The 17325-nt window shown below is 39.0% G+C and overlaps 1 protein-coding gene across 1 annotated transcript in view; it reads left to right on the top strand.

The window, feature by feature from the left end:
* CCDC14 (coiled-coil domain containing 14) overlaps positions 1 to 16051 on the top strand; it is a 79001-nt gene extending 62950 nt beyond the window's left edge. The window contains exon 13 of the mRNA XM_071220632.1: positions 15926 to 16051. Coding sequence (XP_071076733.1) covers positions 15926 to 15971 — 46 coding nt within the window. The 3' untranslated portion in view covers positions 15972 to 16051. The remainder of the gene's footprint in view (positions 1 to 15925) is intronic.
* The last annotated feature ends 1274 nt before the right edge of the window (positions 16052 to 17325 follow it).

The following is a 17325-nucleotide window of genomic DNA, read 5'->3' as shown; positions in this document are numbered from 1 at the left end:
CTAACTGAATCCCTGACAGATGGTCACCTAGGCTTCACTTGATTTTCTCCTGGTGTTGGTAAATTCATGCAACAGCTGCTTTTATAGCTTTTTTACGCACATCTAAACTTGCATTAGCTGCCCTGTAGCTTTTATTCTTTATTCCTCTTACTTCTGAAACAAAATTCACTTTGGTTTAGCAAACATTTGTACACTATTGCTTCTTATGAGAAGAAGCCACAGATTGTTAAATATTTAGGACAAGAGATACGGCAGAGACATTTTTAACTATGTCATTAATGCAAGGATAATCTATCCCACCAGCCTATCTCACTGATTTGTGGGAGGGATGAGTGTAGGCAAAGATTGGAAAACTGGAGGACAGTGAACAATCTGACTGAAGACATTTAAAGGGCCCTCAGCATCCTGCTTGTCCTCATTTGATGTCCTCCAGTTTGTTAATGTCTTAAAATTTAAATCCAGCAATGAGCATTGAGCTCCAGATGTGATGTGATCAAGCAGAATACAGCTGGCTTATGATTTCCTATCATTTTAAGTCATTTAAAACTGGACGAAGATGAATTGGCTACCTTTAGCCATCATATATTATTGCAGATCATATTCAGCCTGTAGTTTTCAGATATTCACATTTCCATTCTATGTCGAGTGGCATCATGTTAGGACAGGTTGGGGGCGCAGATCCTGTCCAGCTAGAAATCAGCAGGTTCTGTAAGACAGGTTCTGACCAAACAAGTGGCCTCAAGTATCCTGAAAGGAAGAGCTCATGTTTACTACAAACTGCAAGTGTTCTTGAAGCCATATCTTAACGGCCATAAAGAAGGGTGAAAAGAACTAGACTGGGCTCTGGCCAATGTGGCTTAGTTTGTTGGATCATTGTCCTGTAGACCAAATGGCTGTGGGTTCAATTCCCAGTCAGGGCACATACCTAGGTTGTAAGTTTGATCCCCAGTTCAGGCACATACGGGATGCAACCAATCGATGTTTTTCTCTCATGTTGATGCTTCTCTCTCTCTCCCTCTCTCCCTCTCTAAAAACAATGAAAAAATGTCCTCGGGTGAGGATAAAAAACAAACAAAAAAACTAGACTGGGAATCAGGAGGCCTGGTCCTGTTTTTCTGTATGAACCTTGTTTTCCAGTTATAAAATGTGAGGATTTGACTAAAAGGTCTCTAATCACTCTATGATTCAACAATATTTAATTATGTATTCTAGCATTTTGATAGGACATGTCTTTAATTAATCATGAGGGCTCTGCTCAGGATATTTAGAACTCTATATGAAGTAGACATGCCATTCCTCCAATCACTGGGATGGCCCTGCCAACTCCAGAGAAGATTTAAAGAAGGAAGGTCATTATTTGTCATAAATGATTTAAAAAAACTGTGACATTCCTGGTGTCTCTATTAACAATTCCATCTATCTCTGGACTAATTTTTGAACACTACCATATCTATTAGCATCCCCTACTTAGAAGATTGAAATACTCCTGGTATAAAAACATCATGGATAGTTTTTGCTTTATATTTTATAGACATTGACTTTTATAGCTAAAAGGGACCATGTGATCACCTAGTTCAATCTCATTTTTAGAAACCAAAAAATATTAGACACTTGCTCAAGGACACACAGCTAACACCTTGAACCAGGTAGTGAGTCTCAGTCTATCATGCTTTCTTCCCTATATTGTCTTTGCACCATCAGCTAAATCTCATAACTATTTAAAACCCTGGGGACCAAATCTGTCACCAGTATCTAGTTGCATGCATTTCTCCCTCTACTAGCATGGTCTAAGAATAAGGGATTTCTTCTGGGATCTGTGAGAATTTCATAAGTGAAAATGCTTTGAGAATAATAAACATTAAGCAGATGCTAATTGTCACTAATTATGCACAGATGGTCTACATGCATATGTGGTGCACTGTACTAGACACTAGAGGTTTTGCTTTATGAGGGGCACACAATGTTCTTAAAATCTGTTTAGCATGTGACATAATGCTAGTAAAACAGTTTTCCCACCTGTCAGTTGGCCAATTCCATTTAAGTCACTATTTATACTAACTTTTAAGGTAGATACAGAAAGTTACATGAGTTTTTTCCCCCATTAACACTGACATTCACAGTGAGTTCTGACATTTCCAGGAACCCAGCACCATCTTCTGCTCCGCCTGGAGGGTAACATGGCTCATATCTCCATGGAGATCTCCAGGAAACATGCAGAGCTATCACACACTATCCAGGAGGAAAACATGGTCCCCTTTGGAGCTAGAGACTTCGACATTTGTTGGAATCTATAACAAGGAATGTTGCCCATTGCTCAGTAGGGAACACACAGCCAAGGTATATATTTTCACCCCATCATCCTTTCCAGATTATTCTGATTGGCTGTGAGCTCTAGGCCCAGAATGGGGTAGGAGACAAAATCAACTATTTTAAAAGTAAGCTTTAAAACAAGCAGAACAGACCCTCCTAAAGAGATGAAATGAGTAAAGAAAAAATAAAATTTAAAACCCAGACCCTCAAAGAGAAATTTTTTTTAGTACATTCAATACCATCAGACTCAACTATCTTAGGATATGAAGATAAATTGGTGTAAGATAAGACAGAAACTAGAAAAAGTCAAAAAAGAGACTTCTGACCAAGATGGAGGTGTCAGTGCGTACACTGTGCCTCCTCACACAACCAAAAGAAGGACAGAAACAAATTTAAAAACAAAAATAAAACCAGAACTGACAGAAAATTGAAATGTATGAATGTCCGACAACCAAAGAGTTAAAGAAGAAACATTCATCCAGACCAGTAGGAGTGGCAGAGATGTACAGCCAGGGCAGAGGACTCTCAGGAAGGTGGCAGCTGGAGGACTGGGGCAGGCAGTCCCACATTTGTGTTCAGATAAACTGGGAGGAACTGTGGAGCGAGACAGATCGTGCAACCCAGAGTTCCAGTGTGGGGAAATAAAGCCTCAAAACCTCTGACTGAAAAATCCTGTGGGGGTTGAGGTGGCAGGAGAAACTCCCAGCCTCATAGGAGAGTTCATTGGAGAGAACCACAGGGTCCAGGTTGTACACAAACCTACCCACCTGGGAATCAGCACCAGAAGGGCCCAATTTGCTTGTGGGTAGCTGGGGAAGTGACTGAAAGCCAGCCAAGAGCTGAGCAAGCAGCATTGTTCCCTCTCAAACCCCTCACCCACATGCAGCGCCACAATGCAGCACTGTGGGTTGCCCCACCCTGGTGAATACCTGAGGCTCCGCCCCTTACAATGTAACAGGTGTGCAGAGACAAAAAAAATAAAAGAAAAAGAAAGGCCCAAATGAAATAACAGATCAAAAACTCCAGTAAAAATACAACTAAGCAATGAAGAGATAGCCAACCTATCAGATGCAGAGTTCAAAACACTGGTAATCAAGATGCTCACAGAAATGGTTGAGTATGGTCACAAAGTAGAGGAAAAAGTGAAGGCTATGAAAAGTTAAATAAAAGGAAATGCACAGAGAAACAACAGTGATGGAAAGGAAACCAGGACTCAAATCAATGTTTTGGAGCAGAAGGAAGAAATAAACGTTTAACCAGAACAGAATGAAGAAACAAGAATTTTAAAAAATGAGGAGAGGTCTAGGAACCCCCAGGACAACATTAAATGTCCCAACATCTGAATCATAGGGATGCCAGAAGGAGAAGAGGAAGAGCAAGAAATTGAAAACTTATTTGAAAAAATAATGAAGAACATCCCAATCTGGCAAAGGATATAGACTTCCAGAAAGTCCAGGAAGCTTGGAGAGTCCCAAAGAAGTTGGACCCAAGGAAGCATACACGAAGGCACATCATAATTACGTTAGCCAAGATAAAGATAAGGACAGAATCTTAAAAGCAAGAGAAAAGGAGAGACTTGCCTACAAAGGAGTTCCCATAAGGCTATCAGCTGATTTCTCAAAAGAAACCTTTCAGGCAAAAAGGGGCTGGAAAGAAGTATTCAAAATCACGAAAGGCAAGGACTTACATCCAAGATTACTCTATCCAGCAAAGCTATTATTTAGAATGGAAGGACAGGAAGCTAATCCAGTTTAGCTTCCCAGATAAGGACAAGTTAAAGCTCATCATCATCAAGGCCTTATTATGTGAAATGTTAAAGGGACTTACCTAAGAAAAAGAAGATTAAAAATATGAACAGTAATATGATGACAAACTCACAACTATTAAAAACTGAGCCTAAAAACACAAAAACAAAAACCAAACTAAGCAAACAACTAGAATAGGAACAGAATCACAGAAATGGAGATCACATGGAGGGTTATCTTGGGGGTGGGGGGAGGGATGGGGGGAAAGGTGCAGGGAATAAATAGCTTAAATGATAGGTAGAAAATAGACAGAGGGAGGTTGAGAATAGTATGGGAAATGTATAAGCCAAAGAACTTGTATGTATGACCCATGGACATGAACTAAAGTTGGGGGGGGGGTTATGTGGGTGGGAGGTATATGCAGGGTGGAGGGGAATAAAGGGGAGGGAAATGGGACAGCTATAATAGCATAATCAATAAAATATATTTTAAAAAAAGAAAAAGTCAAAAAATATTTGAGTAAATAGATCTTACCTATTTGAACCATGACCTATATCCCCATACTCCACTCTTCCTCCACCACAAAATTAATGATCATTTAAACAAATTTTTTTATTGTTGTTCAATTACAGTTGTCCCATCCCCGCCCCCACCCCATTGCTCTCCCTTGCCTTGCCTACTGCCCCTTTCCCGTATTCAATCCTCTCTCCCATTGTACTTGTCCATGGGTTCTTTATACCTGTTCCTTGACTTGACCCTTCCTCTTCTTTCCCCCATTATCACCTCCCCCCCACCCCAGTATCTGTCAGTTTGTTCTCTATTTCCCAGTCTCTGGTTCTCTTTTGCTTCCTTGTTTGTTTTGTTGATTTTGTTCCTCTTATAGATGAGATCATATATTTGTCTTTTGCCAGCTGGCTTAGTTCAGTAGCTAAATACTCTCCAGTTCCATCCATGCTATCCCAAAGGGTAGGCATTCGTTCTTTCTTCTGTGTAGTATTCCATTGTGTAAATATACCACAGTTTTTTGATCCACTCATTTACTTTTGGGCACTTAGGCTGTTTTCAGCACTTGGCTACTGTAAATAATGCTGCTATGAACAAAGGGGTGCATAGGTTCTTTTAAATTGGTGTTTCAGGATTCTCAGGGTATAACCCCAGCAGTGGAATCAGGGTTCAAAAGGCAGTTCCATCTTTTGTTTTTTTAGGAAATTCCATACTGTTTCCCACAGGGGCTACACCAGTCTGCATTTTCACCGATGATGTGCCAAGGTTCCCTTTTCTCCACAACCTTACCAACACTTGTTGTTTATTGATTTGTTAATAATGACCATTCTGGCCACTGTGAAGTGATAGCTCATTGTGGTTTCAATTTGCATCTCTCTGATAGCTACTGATGTTGAGCATCCTTTCACATGTCTCTGGGCCCTCTGTATGTCCTCCTTGGAGAAGTGTCTGTTCAGGTACTTTGCCCATTTTTTAATTGGGTTGTTTGTCTTCTGGAGTGGAGTCATGTGAGTTCTTTATATGTTTTGGAGATCAAACCCTTGTCCGAGGTATCATTGGCAAATATATTTTCCCAAACAGTTGGTTCCCTTTACATTTTGCTGATGTTTTCTTTAGCCGTACAGATTTTTAATTTGGTGTAGCCCCATTTTTTAAATTCTTTCCTTTATGTCTCTTCTCTAGGGGACATATTGGTGAAGAATTTGCTTGGAACATCTGAAATATTTGTGGAATATCTGAAATTTTTCATCCTATATTCTCCTCTAGGAATTTTATTATGTCACACCTTATATTTAAGTCTTTTATCCATCTTGAGTTTATTTTTGTGTATGGTATAAGTTGGTGGTCGAGTTTCATTTTTTTGCATGTAGCTGTCCAGATCTCCCAATACCATTTGTTGAAGAGGCTATTTTTACTCCATTTTATGCTTCTTCCCCCTTTGTGAAATATTAATTGACCATAGAGACTTGGGTTTATTTCTGGGCTCTCTATTCTGTTCCATTGATCTATGTGTCTGTTCTTATGCCAGTACCAGACCGTTTTGATTACCATGGCCTTTTAATGTAATTTGATGTCAGGTAATGTGATCCCTCCTACTTTGATCTTCTTTCTCAAAATTGCTGTGGCTATTCAGGGTCATTTATGGTTCCATATAAATTTTTGAAATGTTTGTTCTATACCTGTGAAATATGCCATTGGTATTTTAATAGGGATTGCATTGAATCTATAAATTGCTTTGGGTAGTATGGACATTTTGATGATGTTCTTCCAATACATGAACATGGTATATGCTTCCATTTATTTGTGTCTTCCTTAGTTTCCATTTTTAGTGTTGTGTAGTTTTCTGAGTACAGGTAGTTTTACCTCTTTGGTTAGGTTTATTCCTCAGTACTTTATTTTTCTTGTTGCTATAGAAAATAGGATTGTTTTCCTAATTTCTGTTTTGAATATTTCATTGTTGGTGTACAAAAGTGTCCTTAGTTTCTGTATATTGATTTTTTATCCCACTGCTTTGCCAAATTCATGTATTAGTTCGAGTAGTTTTTTGGTGGAGTCTATAGGGTTGTCTGTGTATACTATCATGTCATCTGCAAACAGTGACAGTTTGACTTCCACCTCTCCAATTTGGATGCCTTTTATTCCTTTTTCTTGTCTGATCACTGTGGCTAGGACGTCTAATCCTATGTTGAATAGAAGTGGTGAGAGTGGACACACTTGTCTTATTTCTGATCTTAGTGGGAAAGCTTTTAATTTCTGCCCATTGAGTGTGATGTTGGCTGTAGGTTTCTCGTATATGCCCTTTATTATGTTGACGTGTGCTCCCTCTTCTCCCACTTTGCTGAGTGTTTTTATCGTAAATGGGAGCTGTACTTTATCAAATGCTTTTTCTGCATCTATTGATGTGATCATGTGATTTTTGTCTTTCCTTTTGTTTTTGTGATATATTACTGTTTATTGATTTATGAACATTGTGCCATCCTTGCATCCCTGGAATGAATCCCACTTGATCATGGTGTATGATCTTTTTAATATATTGCTGGATGTGGTTTGTCGATATTTTGTTAAAGATTTTAGCATCTATGTTCATCAGCAATATTGGCCTGTAGCTTTCTTCCTTTGTTGTGTCTGGTTTTGCGATTAGGATGATGTAGCCTCATAAAAATTATTTGGGAGTCTTCCCTCTTCTTGAATTTTTTTTGAATAGTTTAAGAATAGGGGTTAGCTCTTCCCTAAATGTTTTTTAAAATTGTCCTGCAAAACCGACCACTCCAGGGTTTTAATGTGCCAGAAGTTTTTTGATTACTACTTCAGTTTCACTAGTTGATATCAGTCTGTTCAGGCTTTCTGCTTTTTCTTGATTCAATATGTTTCTAACAATTTGACCATTTCACCCAGGCTTTCTATTTTCTTGACAAATATTTGTTTGTAGTAATTTCTTAAAATCCTTTGTGTTTCTGTGGTATCTGTTGTGATTTGTCCTCTTTTGTTTCTGAGTTTATTTCTTTGGTTCATCTCTCTCTTTTCCATGATGTGTCAGATTAAAGGCCTGTTGATTTTGTTTATTTTTTCAAAGAATTAGGTCCTGGATTTATTGATCCTTTGAATTGGTTTTTTTCATGTCTATGTCATTCAATTCTGCTCCGATCTTGATTATTTCCTTCCTTCTACTGGCTCTGGGCTTTGTTTGTTGTTATTCCTCCATTTTTTGTAGATGCAGGGTTAGGTTGTTTATTTGAAATGTTTCTGTCTTTTTTAGGAAGGCCTTTATTGCTATGAACTTCCCTCTCAGGACTTCCTTCCTTCCAGTCCCTTAGATTTGGGAGTGTTGTGTGTTCATTTTCATTTGTTTCCAGAAACTTTTTGATTTCTTCCTTAATTTAATTGTTAACCCATTCATTGTTTAATAACATGTTTTCAGTCTCCATTAATTTGACTGTTTTGAGTTTTTCTTTGAGGTGGTTTTTAGTTTCAAGCCATTATGATCCAACAAAATGCTTGATATGATTTCAGTTTTCTTGAATTTGTTGAGGCTTGTTTTGTGTCCCATCATTGAAAATGTTCCACGTGCATTTGAAAAGAGTGTGCATTTTGCTTCTTTGGGGTGAAAGATTCTGTATATATCATCTAAGTCAATTTGATCTAGGATGTCGTTCAGTGCCGCAATATCCTTCTTGATTCTTTGTAAGATCTATCTTTGTTGACAGTGGGGTGTTAAAATCCCTTAGTATAAGTTTGTTGCTGTGTATATGTTTTTAGAAGTCATCCAAGATTTTCCTTATATATATGGGTACTCCTATGTTGGGTGCATGTATGTTTATAATGTTTATGTCTTTTTTTTATGTTGCCATATTTTATTCATTACATTTTTTTCCAATTTTTAAATTATTTTATTGTTGTTGATGGATTCTTCTTTGTCTCTTTTTATGGTCTTTGTTTTGAAGTCTATTTTGTCTGATATGAATATTGCTACCCTGACTTTTTTTTCCTGTCCATTAGCTTGGAATATTTTCTTCCAACTGTTCACTTTCAGTCAGTATAGGACCTTGGTTCTGTGGTGGGTCCTTGTAGGCAGCATAGTGCAGGTCATTTTTTCTTATCCATTCAGCTACCCTATGTCTTTTTATTGGAGCCTTTAATCTATTTACATTTAAGGTTATTGTTGATAAGTACCTATTTATTGCCACTTCCCCCCTTTTTACCTGTGTTCCTCTCTTTCTCACTCTTTTTCTTCACCTTCTTAAAGCAGTCCCCTTAACATGTCTTGCAGAGCTGGTTTGGTGGAGATGCATTCTTTTAGCCTTCTTTTGTCTGGGAAACTCCTTATTTTGCCTTCCATTTTTATTATGAGCCTTGCTGGGTAGAGTAGTCTTGGTTGCAGGCCTTTGCTTTTCATTACTTGGAATATTTCCTGCCATTCCTTTCAGGCTTGTAGTGTTTCTATTGAGAAATCAGATGCTAGCCTTATTGAAGCCCCCTTGTATGTTACTTCCTGTTTCTCCCTTGCTACATTTGAATTATGATGTGTCTTGCAGTGGGTCTCTTTGGGTTCATCTTGATTGGGACCTTCTGTGCTTCCTGGACTTGTGTGACTTTCTTTCATCAAATTAGGGAAATTTGCAGTCATTACTTTTTCAAACAGGTTTTCTATCCCTTGTTCCTCTTCTCCTTCTGGTATCCCTATTATACAGATATTATTGCATTTCATGTTGTCCTGAAACTCCCTTAACCCCTCTTTGTGTTTTTTAAATCTTTTTTCTTTTTCTTACTCTGTCGGCAAATTTTTTCTCCATTGTCCTCCAGCTCGATGATTCGATCCACTCCATCATCTATCCTGCATTTGATTCCTTTACTGTGTTCTGTAATTCAGAAATTGTATTCTTCATTTCCTCCTGGCTCTTATTGATAGCTTCCATATCCTTTTCATGCTAATGTAGTTTGCAGTAAGTTGCTTGTTCCTTCATTGTAGTTTTTGGTAATTCTCACTGAGCTCATTGAACTTTCTTATAACCATTGTTTTGAACTCCATATCTGATAGTTTAGTTGCCTCTATACATTTAGCACTCATTTTGAGGATTTCACCTTTCCTTTTGATTGGGGTTGTTTCTTTTTCTCCCCATTTTAGGAGAGACTCTTCTTGTTTGCTTCTGCTTCTTTAATTGATATGCTTTGACTCCCTGTCTTTGTGTTGTGAACTTCTATGGTAGGAGACCTGTGGGATTCAGTGGTGCAGTCTCCTTGATCTCCTGAACTTGATGCTCTTGGGATGCCCTTTAAGCCGTTTATTTGGCTCTTTGGATGTAATTTGTTTTAATCATTGTTGGGTTGTTCTTTGGTGGGTCCTTCCCTCCGGCTGACTGACTGAAGGTCACTCACCTACCACGTCTTGTATGTAGTTGTGCATCTCCTTCCAGAACAAAACCATACAGCCCAGGCAGGAAACAAACCTACATCTGCAAAAATAACTCCCACCCACAATTCCACTTTCAATAGCAAATGAACCAGTATTAATAATGGTGTAAAGAGATTAAGACTATTGAGAACCAAGATGGCGGTGTAGGTAGACACACTGCGCCTCCTCGCACAACCAGAACTGACAGAAAAACGAACGGCAAGGAAGTCCGACACCAAGTAGATAAAAAAGGAACATACATCCAGACCAGTAGGAGGGGCGGAGACGGGCACTGGGGAGGAGAGGACTCGCGTGGCCCTGACGGGACCGAGACTGGCGGAGTGTGGGACGAACAGGGCAGGCAGTTTGACCACTAGCAGACCCTGCTGCCCTACATTTGCACACAGATAAACCTAGAGGGCCAGACTCAGAGTGACGGAGAACAGGGCAGGCAGAGCAGCGGGTAGCACCCTGCGGCCCCACATTCACACACAGATAGACCGGGACAAACTGCAGGGAGCAAAGCGGACCACGTAACCCAGCGGTCCAGCGCGGGGAAATAAAGCCTCAAACCTCTGATTGAAAACGCCCGTGGGGGTTGGGGCAGCAGCAGGAGAGACTCCCAGGCTCACAGGAGAGGTCGTTGGAGAGACCCACAGGGGCCTTGAGTGTGCACAAGCCCACCCACTTGGGAGCCAGCACCAGAGGGGCCCAATTAGATTGTGGGTAGCAGAGGCAGTGACTGATGCGGTGGAGAGTGGAGCAGGCGCCATTGCTCCCTCTCGGCCCCTCCCCCACATACAGTGTCACAGCCCAGCAACCAGTGTTACCCCGCCCCAGGGAACACCTAAGGCTGCGCCCCTTTAAGTAACAGATGCGCCAAGACAAAAAAAAAAATGGCCCAAATGACAGAACACTTCAAAGCTCCAGAAAAAATACAACTAAGCGAGGAAGAGATAGCCAACCTATCATGTGCACAGTTCAAAACACTGGTTATTAAGACACTCACAGAATTGGTTGAATTTGTTCGAAAACTACATGAAAAAATGAACGCTATGCCAAGAGAAACAAAGGAAAATGTACAGGGAACCAATAGTGATGCGAAGGAAACTGGGACTCATATCAATGGTGTGGACCAGAAGGAAGAAAGAAACATCCAACCCGAAAAGAATGAAGAAACAAGAATTTGGAAAAATGAGGAGAGGCTTAGGAACCTCCAGGACATCTTGAAACGTTCCAACATCCGAATTATAGGGGTGCCAGAAGGAGAAGAGGAAGAACAAAAAATTGAAAACTTATTTGAACAAATAATGAAGGAGAACTTCCCCAGTCTGGCAAAGGAAATAGACTTCCAGGAAGTCCAGGAAGCTCAGAGAGTCCCAAAGAAACTGGCCCCAAGGAGGAACACACCAAGGCACATCATCATTACATTATCCAAGATTAAAGATAAGGAGAGAATCTTAGAAGCAGCAAGAGAAAAGGCCACAGTTATCTACAAAGGCGTTCCCATAAGACTGTCAGCTGATTTCTCAAGAGAAACCTTGCAGGCAAGAAGGGGCTGGCAAGAAGTATTCCAAGTCATGAGAGGCAAGGACCTACCTCCAATATTACTCTATCCAGCAAAGCTATCATTTAGAATGGAAGGGAAGATAAAGTGCTTCTCAGATAAGGTGAAGTTCAAGGAGTTCATCATCACCAAGCCATTATTATATGAAATGTTAAAGGGAGTTACCTAAGAAAAAGAAGATAAAAAATAGGAACAGTAAAAATGACAGCAAACTCACAGTTATTAACGACCACACCTGAAACAAAAACAAGAGCAAACTAGGCAAACAACTAGAACAGAAACAGAACCATAGAGATGCAGACCACATGGAGGGTTGTCAATAGGTGAGTGGGAGGGGGAGAGGGGGGTAAAGGTACAGAGAATAAGTAGCATAGGTGATAGGTGGAAAATAGACAGGGGGAAGGTAAGAATAGTGTAGGAAATGTAGAAGCCAAAGAACTTATAAGTATGACCCATGGACATGAACTATAGGGGGGTAATGTGGGAGGGAGGGGGTGGGCAGGATGGAGTGGAGTGGGGGGGGAAATGGGACAACTGTAATAGCATAATAAATATTTTTTTAAGAAAAGAAAATAATAAGAGGAAAGAAGGTAAAATAGGGTAAGAGAAAGGAGGAGCAAAATATGATAATTGAAATAAACTATAATATAAAATCTAGTGACAATATGTATGTACAAACTTGAAGGACAAGAAATGATTGGTAAAAAACTGTACTTGAACAACAATAAAAGAAAATGTGAAAAGAAATTCCTTCTCTCTTCTAGGGAAAACACACCAGAACCTGGAGTGTCAGATTGTATTAAAAAGAAATAAACAAGTAATATACTTTAAATATAAGGCCCAGAAGAGTTGAAAGCAAAAGAAACAAACAAAAAATACTTTAGGAAAGAATATTGCAAATCATGGAGAAGACCACGGTGGATTTTGTCTTGGTAGCATCTAGTATGTACCACTGTTTTTTCTTTCTGTATCTGCCTCTGGTGATACAAAGGTGTCCCAGTCTGGCCTTAGGCAGCCTGTTCAAGACTTCCAGGGATCTATAGTCTGTGGCTGTCTCCTTCAGTTGTTAATCTAGTCACTCTGCAATCAGCAGTCAGGCGTAAGCTCCACAGGGTGGGGCAGAGTCATTACTGGGGGCAGGGCTATTGCTTCCTCTCAGGCTGATGCCACTTGGAGAGGTGTGGTCTCCCTGAGCAAGATGGCTCCTACCGTATGGGGGATGACTCAGCACCAGGATTTTGGTGGCTGCTTTCTCAGTTCCCTCCCCAAAGCCACTGTCCCCAGTCTCTCTTCAAGTGTCTCTAGTCCATTCTGCCCCCGAGTTTTCCAGAGCCCAGGATAAGTGGCTGCATGTCAAAAATTTATGTGTTAGCCCTTTAAATGGCTCTCTGTGTCTCCAGCCATTTGTCATTGGCAGAGAGAAACCCTGCTGCTCTTCACAGCTGGATGTTATCTGTGTACTCTTCAAGCTCTTGTGCTATAGGCTGGGGACCCCAGCTCGAGGTTTAGCCCACATTTCTCAGGGGAATCCCCCAGCCACTGAAATATCCCTCTGGCACTTCAGCTGCTGCCTGTGGGAGCCCAGCCAGCCCTCTCATGACTCCTCCACACTCCCTACCAGTCACGTTGTGTTGAGGCTGTTTCTTCTGTCTGTCTGGTGTTATAAGGTTTCTCTCCCACAATTGTTCAGTTGTTTATTCCAGATGATTTCTCCACAATTTTGCTGTAATTCCAGCGAGGTCCTGGGAGGAGGTTAGTGTAACTTCCACTTACTCCTCTGCCATCTTGGATCTGATCGTTTTTTTTTTTTTCAGACCACTGTCATCACCTCTTCCCTCCCCCATCCCAACCAGTCTAATAATCTGGTCAGATTGCTGAAATAATGGATGGTTAACACATAAAGCAACTTCTTTTAACCTCTTACTTACCCAGAAAGAGTATGAGAATTTAAACTGTAGTTGTGTACCTTTGGCCAAAGTGTGAGAAAAAGTCATGAAAAATCTTGATGAATATGAGACATTTAAAAAGGCAACAATAATTTAGTCTATGGGCAAGTTCATCTTAATAATGATGCATTAGAAGAGCAAGAACCCTGGATTGGGAGTTGTGACCTAGTGACTCTGTCTTCATGTTCTACGTGACCTTCATTTATGTATAACTTTTTAGCTCTCTATTGTGTGCGGCACACTGAGCATTTAAAGGCAAATGAGTCAGAGTGTGCCTCTGAGGGACCTTGAGCCCAGGGCCTGCTAAATGAAGAGGCACAATCTCAAAGACCCTCTCCAGCTCAAAATGCTGTATTTTCCAAGGAGAAGGTTCACAATGCCAAAGGAACTAGGCACATAGCTCTGATACACACTCACACCATCTTGGTATCATACAGAATTTTAGCTTTGAATTGCTATTCTTTCTTTGTCTTTAATATTCTTATCTTAAGTGCTCTCCATATTTATTTGATGTCACTTTCAAAGGTCATTTTTGTATAGTGACTCTCCAAGGACTGGAATATTTTTATTTTACCTTCACATTGAAATGATCATTTTCATTGCATTTCAACGTGAAGATGGTCATATAAAGTTGCCCTTTTCCCCTTTGTAGAAATCAAAACCAGCAAGAGGACTACAAACTCCATTTATGAGGGAAACTAGGAGGGAGCTCTAAAACCAAGCCACAAATTAGCTGGAAGGATTGCCAAAAGCAGTAGTTATCAAGCAGGGTGCTTATGAGAAGAAACAGAAAGAGGATGCTATGGCTGCAGACAGCAAGCAGAAAGAGCTAGGAGAGTACTGTTCTCAGTGATGAATAGCTCAACTAGATAGAAAAGTTTTAAATCCTTAGTTTATGACTTTGGGAAGATGATCCATAGCCTGTACTTTGAGGGGGAAACATAGATGCCTATTGCCATGTAGAGATGTAAATGCTAAACAAATTAATGCATAAAATTCTGAATTTTAAGGAAAATTTCAACCCTTCTTACACAAAAGAATTCTGCAAATAGCTGATCCAGAAAAACCTTCCTTATCTGCTTCAAAAAGAAGAGTCATCTGGAAGTACCAACAGAGGATCTATATTAAAATATTTTCAGGGGGAAACAAAAGGAAAGAAATAGAATAATGAAACCATATATTAAAAACACTTATCAGAAAAATGTTGCCATGAAGTAGATAAAAGTTGTGACTAAATATTTGGCCATAAATTTTTAAAACTGAATAAAACCGCTATTTCTTCAAATCAAGTGCATTGAACAAAGGAGCAAGAGCTCAGGTACAAGATGAGACAACAGGAGGAGGTGAACCAGGAACTGGTAGAGCTGAGGAAAGAAATGGAAGGAAAAAACTAAGCATTTCAGAAGTGAAGGCAAAAATTGAAAGATAAGAGAAAATCAGTAACTAAAACATGAAGTTATGGTATAAAATTCTAGGTTCACACTTGTTTTCCTTCAACACTTCTCACATTAGACCTTTCTCTTTTCACTCCCAGTATCGCTATTCAGAAGCCTGCCATGGTGCAGATCCCTGTAGCTTTGAAGGTGATATATAATTTTTCTCCCAAAAATCTTTAGAATTTTCTCAGGTTTTGATGATTTTAAATTTCCTTCTAATGAGTATAACAGTATTGTTGTTTTTTTAAATGACTGCCGTTATTGCTCTGTTAGCTCTTTAAATCAGTGATCTTATATCTTTTCTCTAATTATGAAAATTTTTCACTCTATTCCTTCAAATATTTCCTTGCAATTTATTTTCTCTTTCCTTCTGTGATTCCTATTATGCCTCTATTTTTAAACCTTCATGTCTCTTACCTTTTCTCTCATTTTTACCATCTCTGTGCCTATTTTTAACTTTTCTGGGCAAAGTTTTCTGATCTGATCTTTTATCTCACTAATTTGTTCTTCAGCTATATCTATTTTACTAATAAACTTATTTACTGATTCTTAATTTCAACTGTTATATTATTCACACAGTTTATTCTTCTTTATAATTGCCTGTTCCAGCTTCATATATTTAATACTCTCTCTTGTCTTGTTAAACATATTTATTATGTATATTTTAAATTCTTCTTCGGTCCATTGATTTTGTTTCCTTTAGCATGACACCTTGGTTGTATTATTCTTTCCCCCCGTACATTCATATTTTCTTGAGAATATTAGTTACCCAGACAGGTAGTATATAATGTATACCTGAGAATGGTAACTGAAATCCAGACTGTCATGTAGACTCCTCATGATGAGTTTATAGAATGTGCATGATGTTGTGGGCTGGAGGTCATAGTGATAGAAAAATTTCCTTAGATTGATGACTTCTGTTATGTCAGTTTAGACTTTATCACTCCCTATTTATTGACATATATGAATTGAGTTTTCCTGTATCTTCTCCCTAAGCTCTGCTATTTTTCAATAATTTCTTCCTGTAGGATTGGGACAGGAATTCGTACTGCTCAGAGGTCAAGATCCTGTTGACTGCTCCCCACCAGCCAGGTTCTAGCACTGCCATCACATTATTTATACATCCAGTGGCACTGTGCCAGTGTTACTTTTCTTCTGCCCCACAGAGATGATGAGGTAAGCAGCGACTCACACAGAACAATGTGAGGAGGGAAGAAAATACAATGAGATTATTCTTTTACAACCCTTCATCTACCTGGCCGTCTTCTGATCTAGGCTGTCATTTCCCATATTCATAGTGGAATACAACCACTTCCTGTCTTCCTAAAAACCTCTCAATGTTTTTATATGATACTTTATTATCTGTTAACCTGATTGTCACTTCTGTAGCATTTGTAGAGTTGGTTCTGAAAGGAGGACAGAAACCCATGTTCGTTTGCCATCCTGTCCTCCCCACTAATGTATAATGTTACCTCTCACTCGCCAAGTTCAGCAATATCTGTGGGTCTATGTCTACATTCTCTAGTTGGTTTCCCACATCTATTTTCTACCTCAGTGCAATGCCACACTTTTAATTATTGCAAATGTATATGTCTTGATGTCTGATAGGATGATCCTTTCTTTTTATTCATCTTCTTAATTGTTTTAGCTATTCTGAGCCATTTACTTTTCTGTGTAAGTTGAAGGATTAATTTGTCAAATTCTGTGAAAAATCCTCTTGAGATTTTATTGGAATTGCTTTGAATGTATAGGTTAATTTGATGAATTACCATCTTATTATATTGAGTCCTCTAATCCTTTAATATTGTATAATGCTTCATAAGGATCTTGTCAAATTTTTGTGAGGTTTATTCCTAGGAACTTTGGCTGTTGCTACTATTATAAATCACATTTTTTTCACTTTTCTTTTTGTGCAATAAAATGCTTTTATCTTTTCTGATCATAGAAAAAACAGATGTTCATTGTAAAAATTTGATCATTATATAAATATATAAAGAAGAAAATAAATCCTACCTGAAATCCACCATCCTGAGATTATGTTGATTATCCTTTCAAGAATTCTTTATACTTACAATATTCATACACACATGAATTTACATATATTTTTTCATCAAGTTTTCCTCTCCACCTCCTTTTCTCATATTTTCCCCTTTCTTATTCCCTAGCCATAGCCATAATCCAGTGTGTGATCTTCAATAAATTTCAGGGAGTTGATCATTGTTTTACAAAAATGGGCCATATTATACTTTTCTGTCTTGATTTTCTCACTTAGAAGTTCCTATGAAAATCCCTTTAGATGATATCTAGAAAATCATTTAATATGGATCTAATTCATTCTTTTCAATGGCTGCCTAATGTTCCATGATAGGGAAATATAATGCCCCAATTTATTCAAAAATTTGGTTCAGTTGCATATAATGGAAACAAG

This window comes from Desmodus rotundus, chromosome 2, assembly GCF_022682495.2.
Source record: "Desmodus rotundus isolate HL8 chromosome 2, HLdesRot8A.1, whole genome shotgun sequence".
In the NCBI taxonomy this organism is placed as follows: Eukaryota; Metazoa; Chordata; class Mammalia; order Chiroptera; family Phyllostomidae; genus Desmodus; species Desmodus rotundus.
The sequence above is the reverse complement of the archived record's forward strand: the minus strand, read 5'-3'. Positions and strand labels throughout refer to the sequence as shown.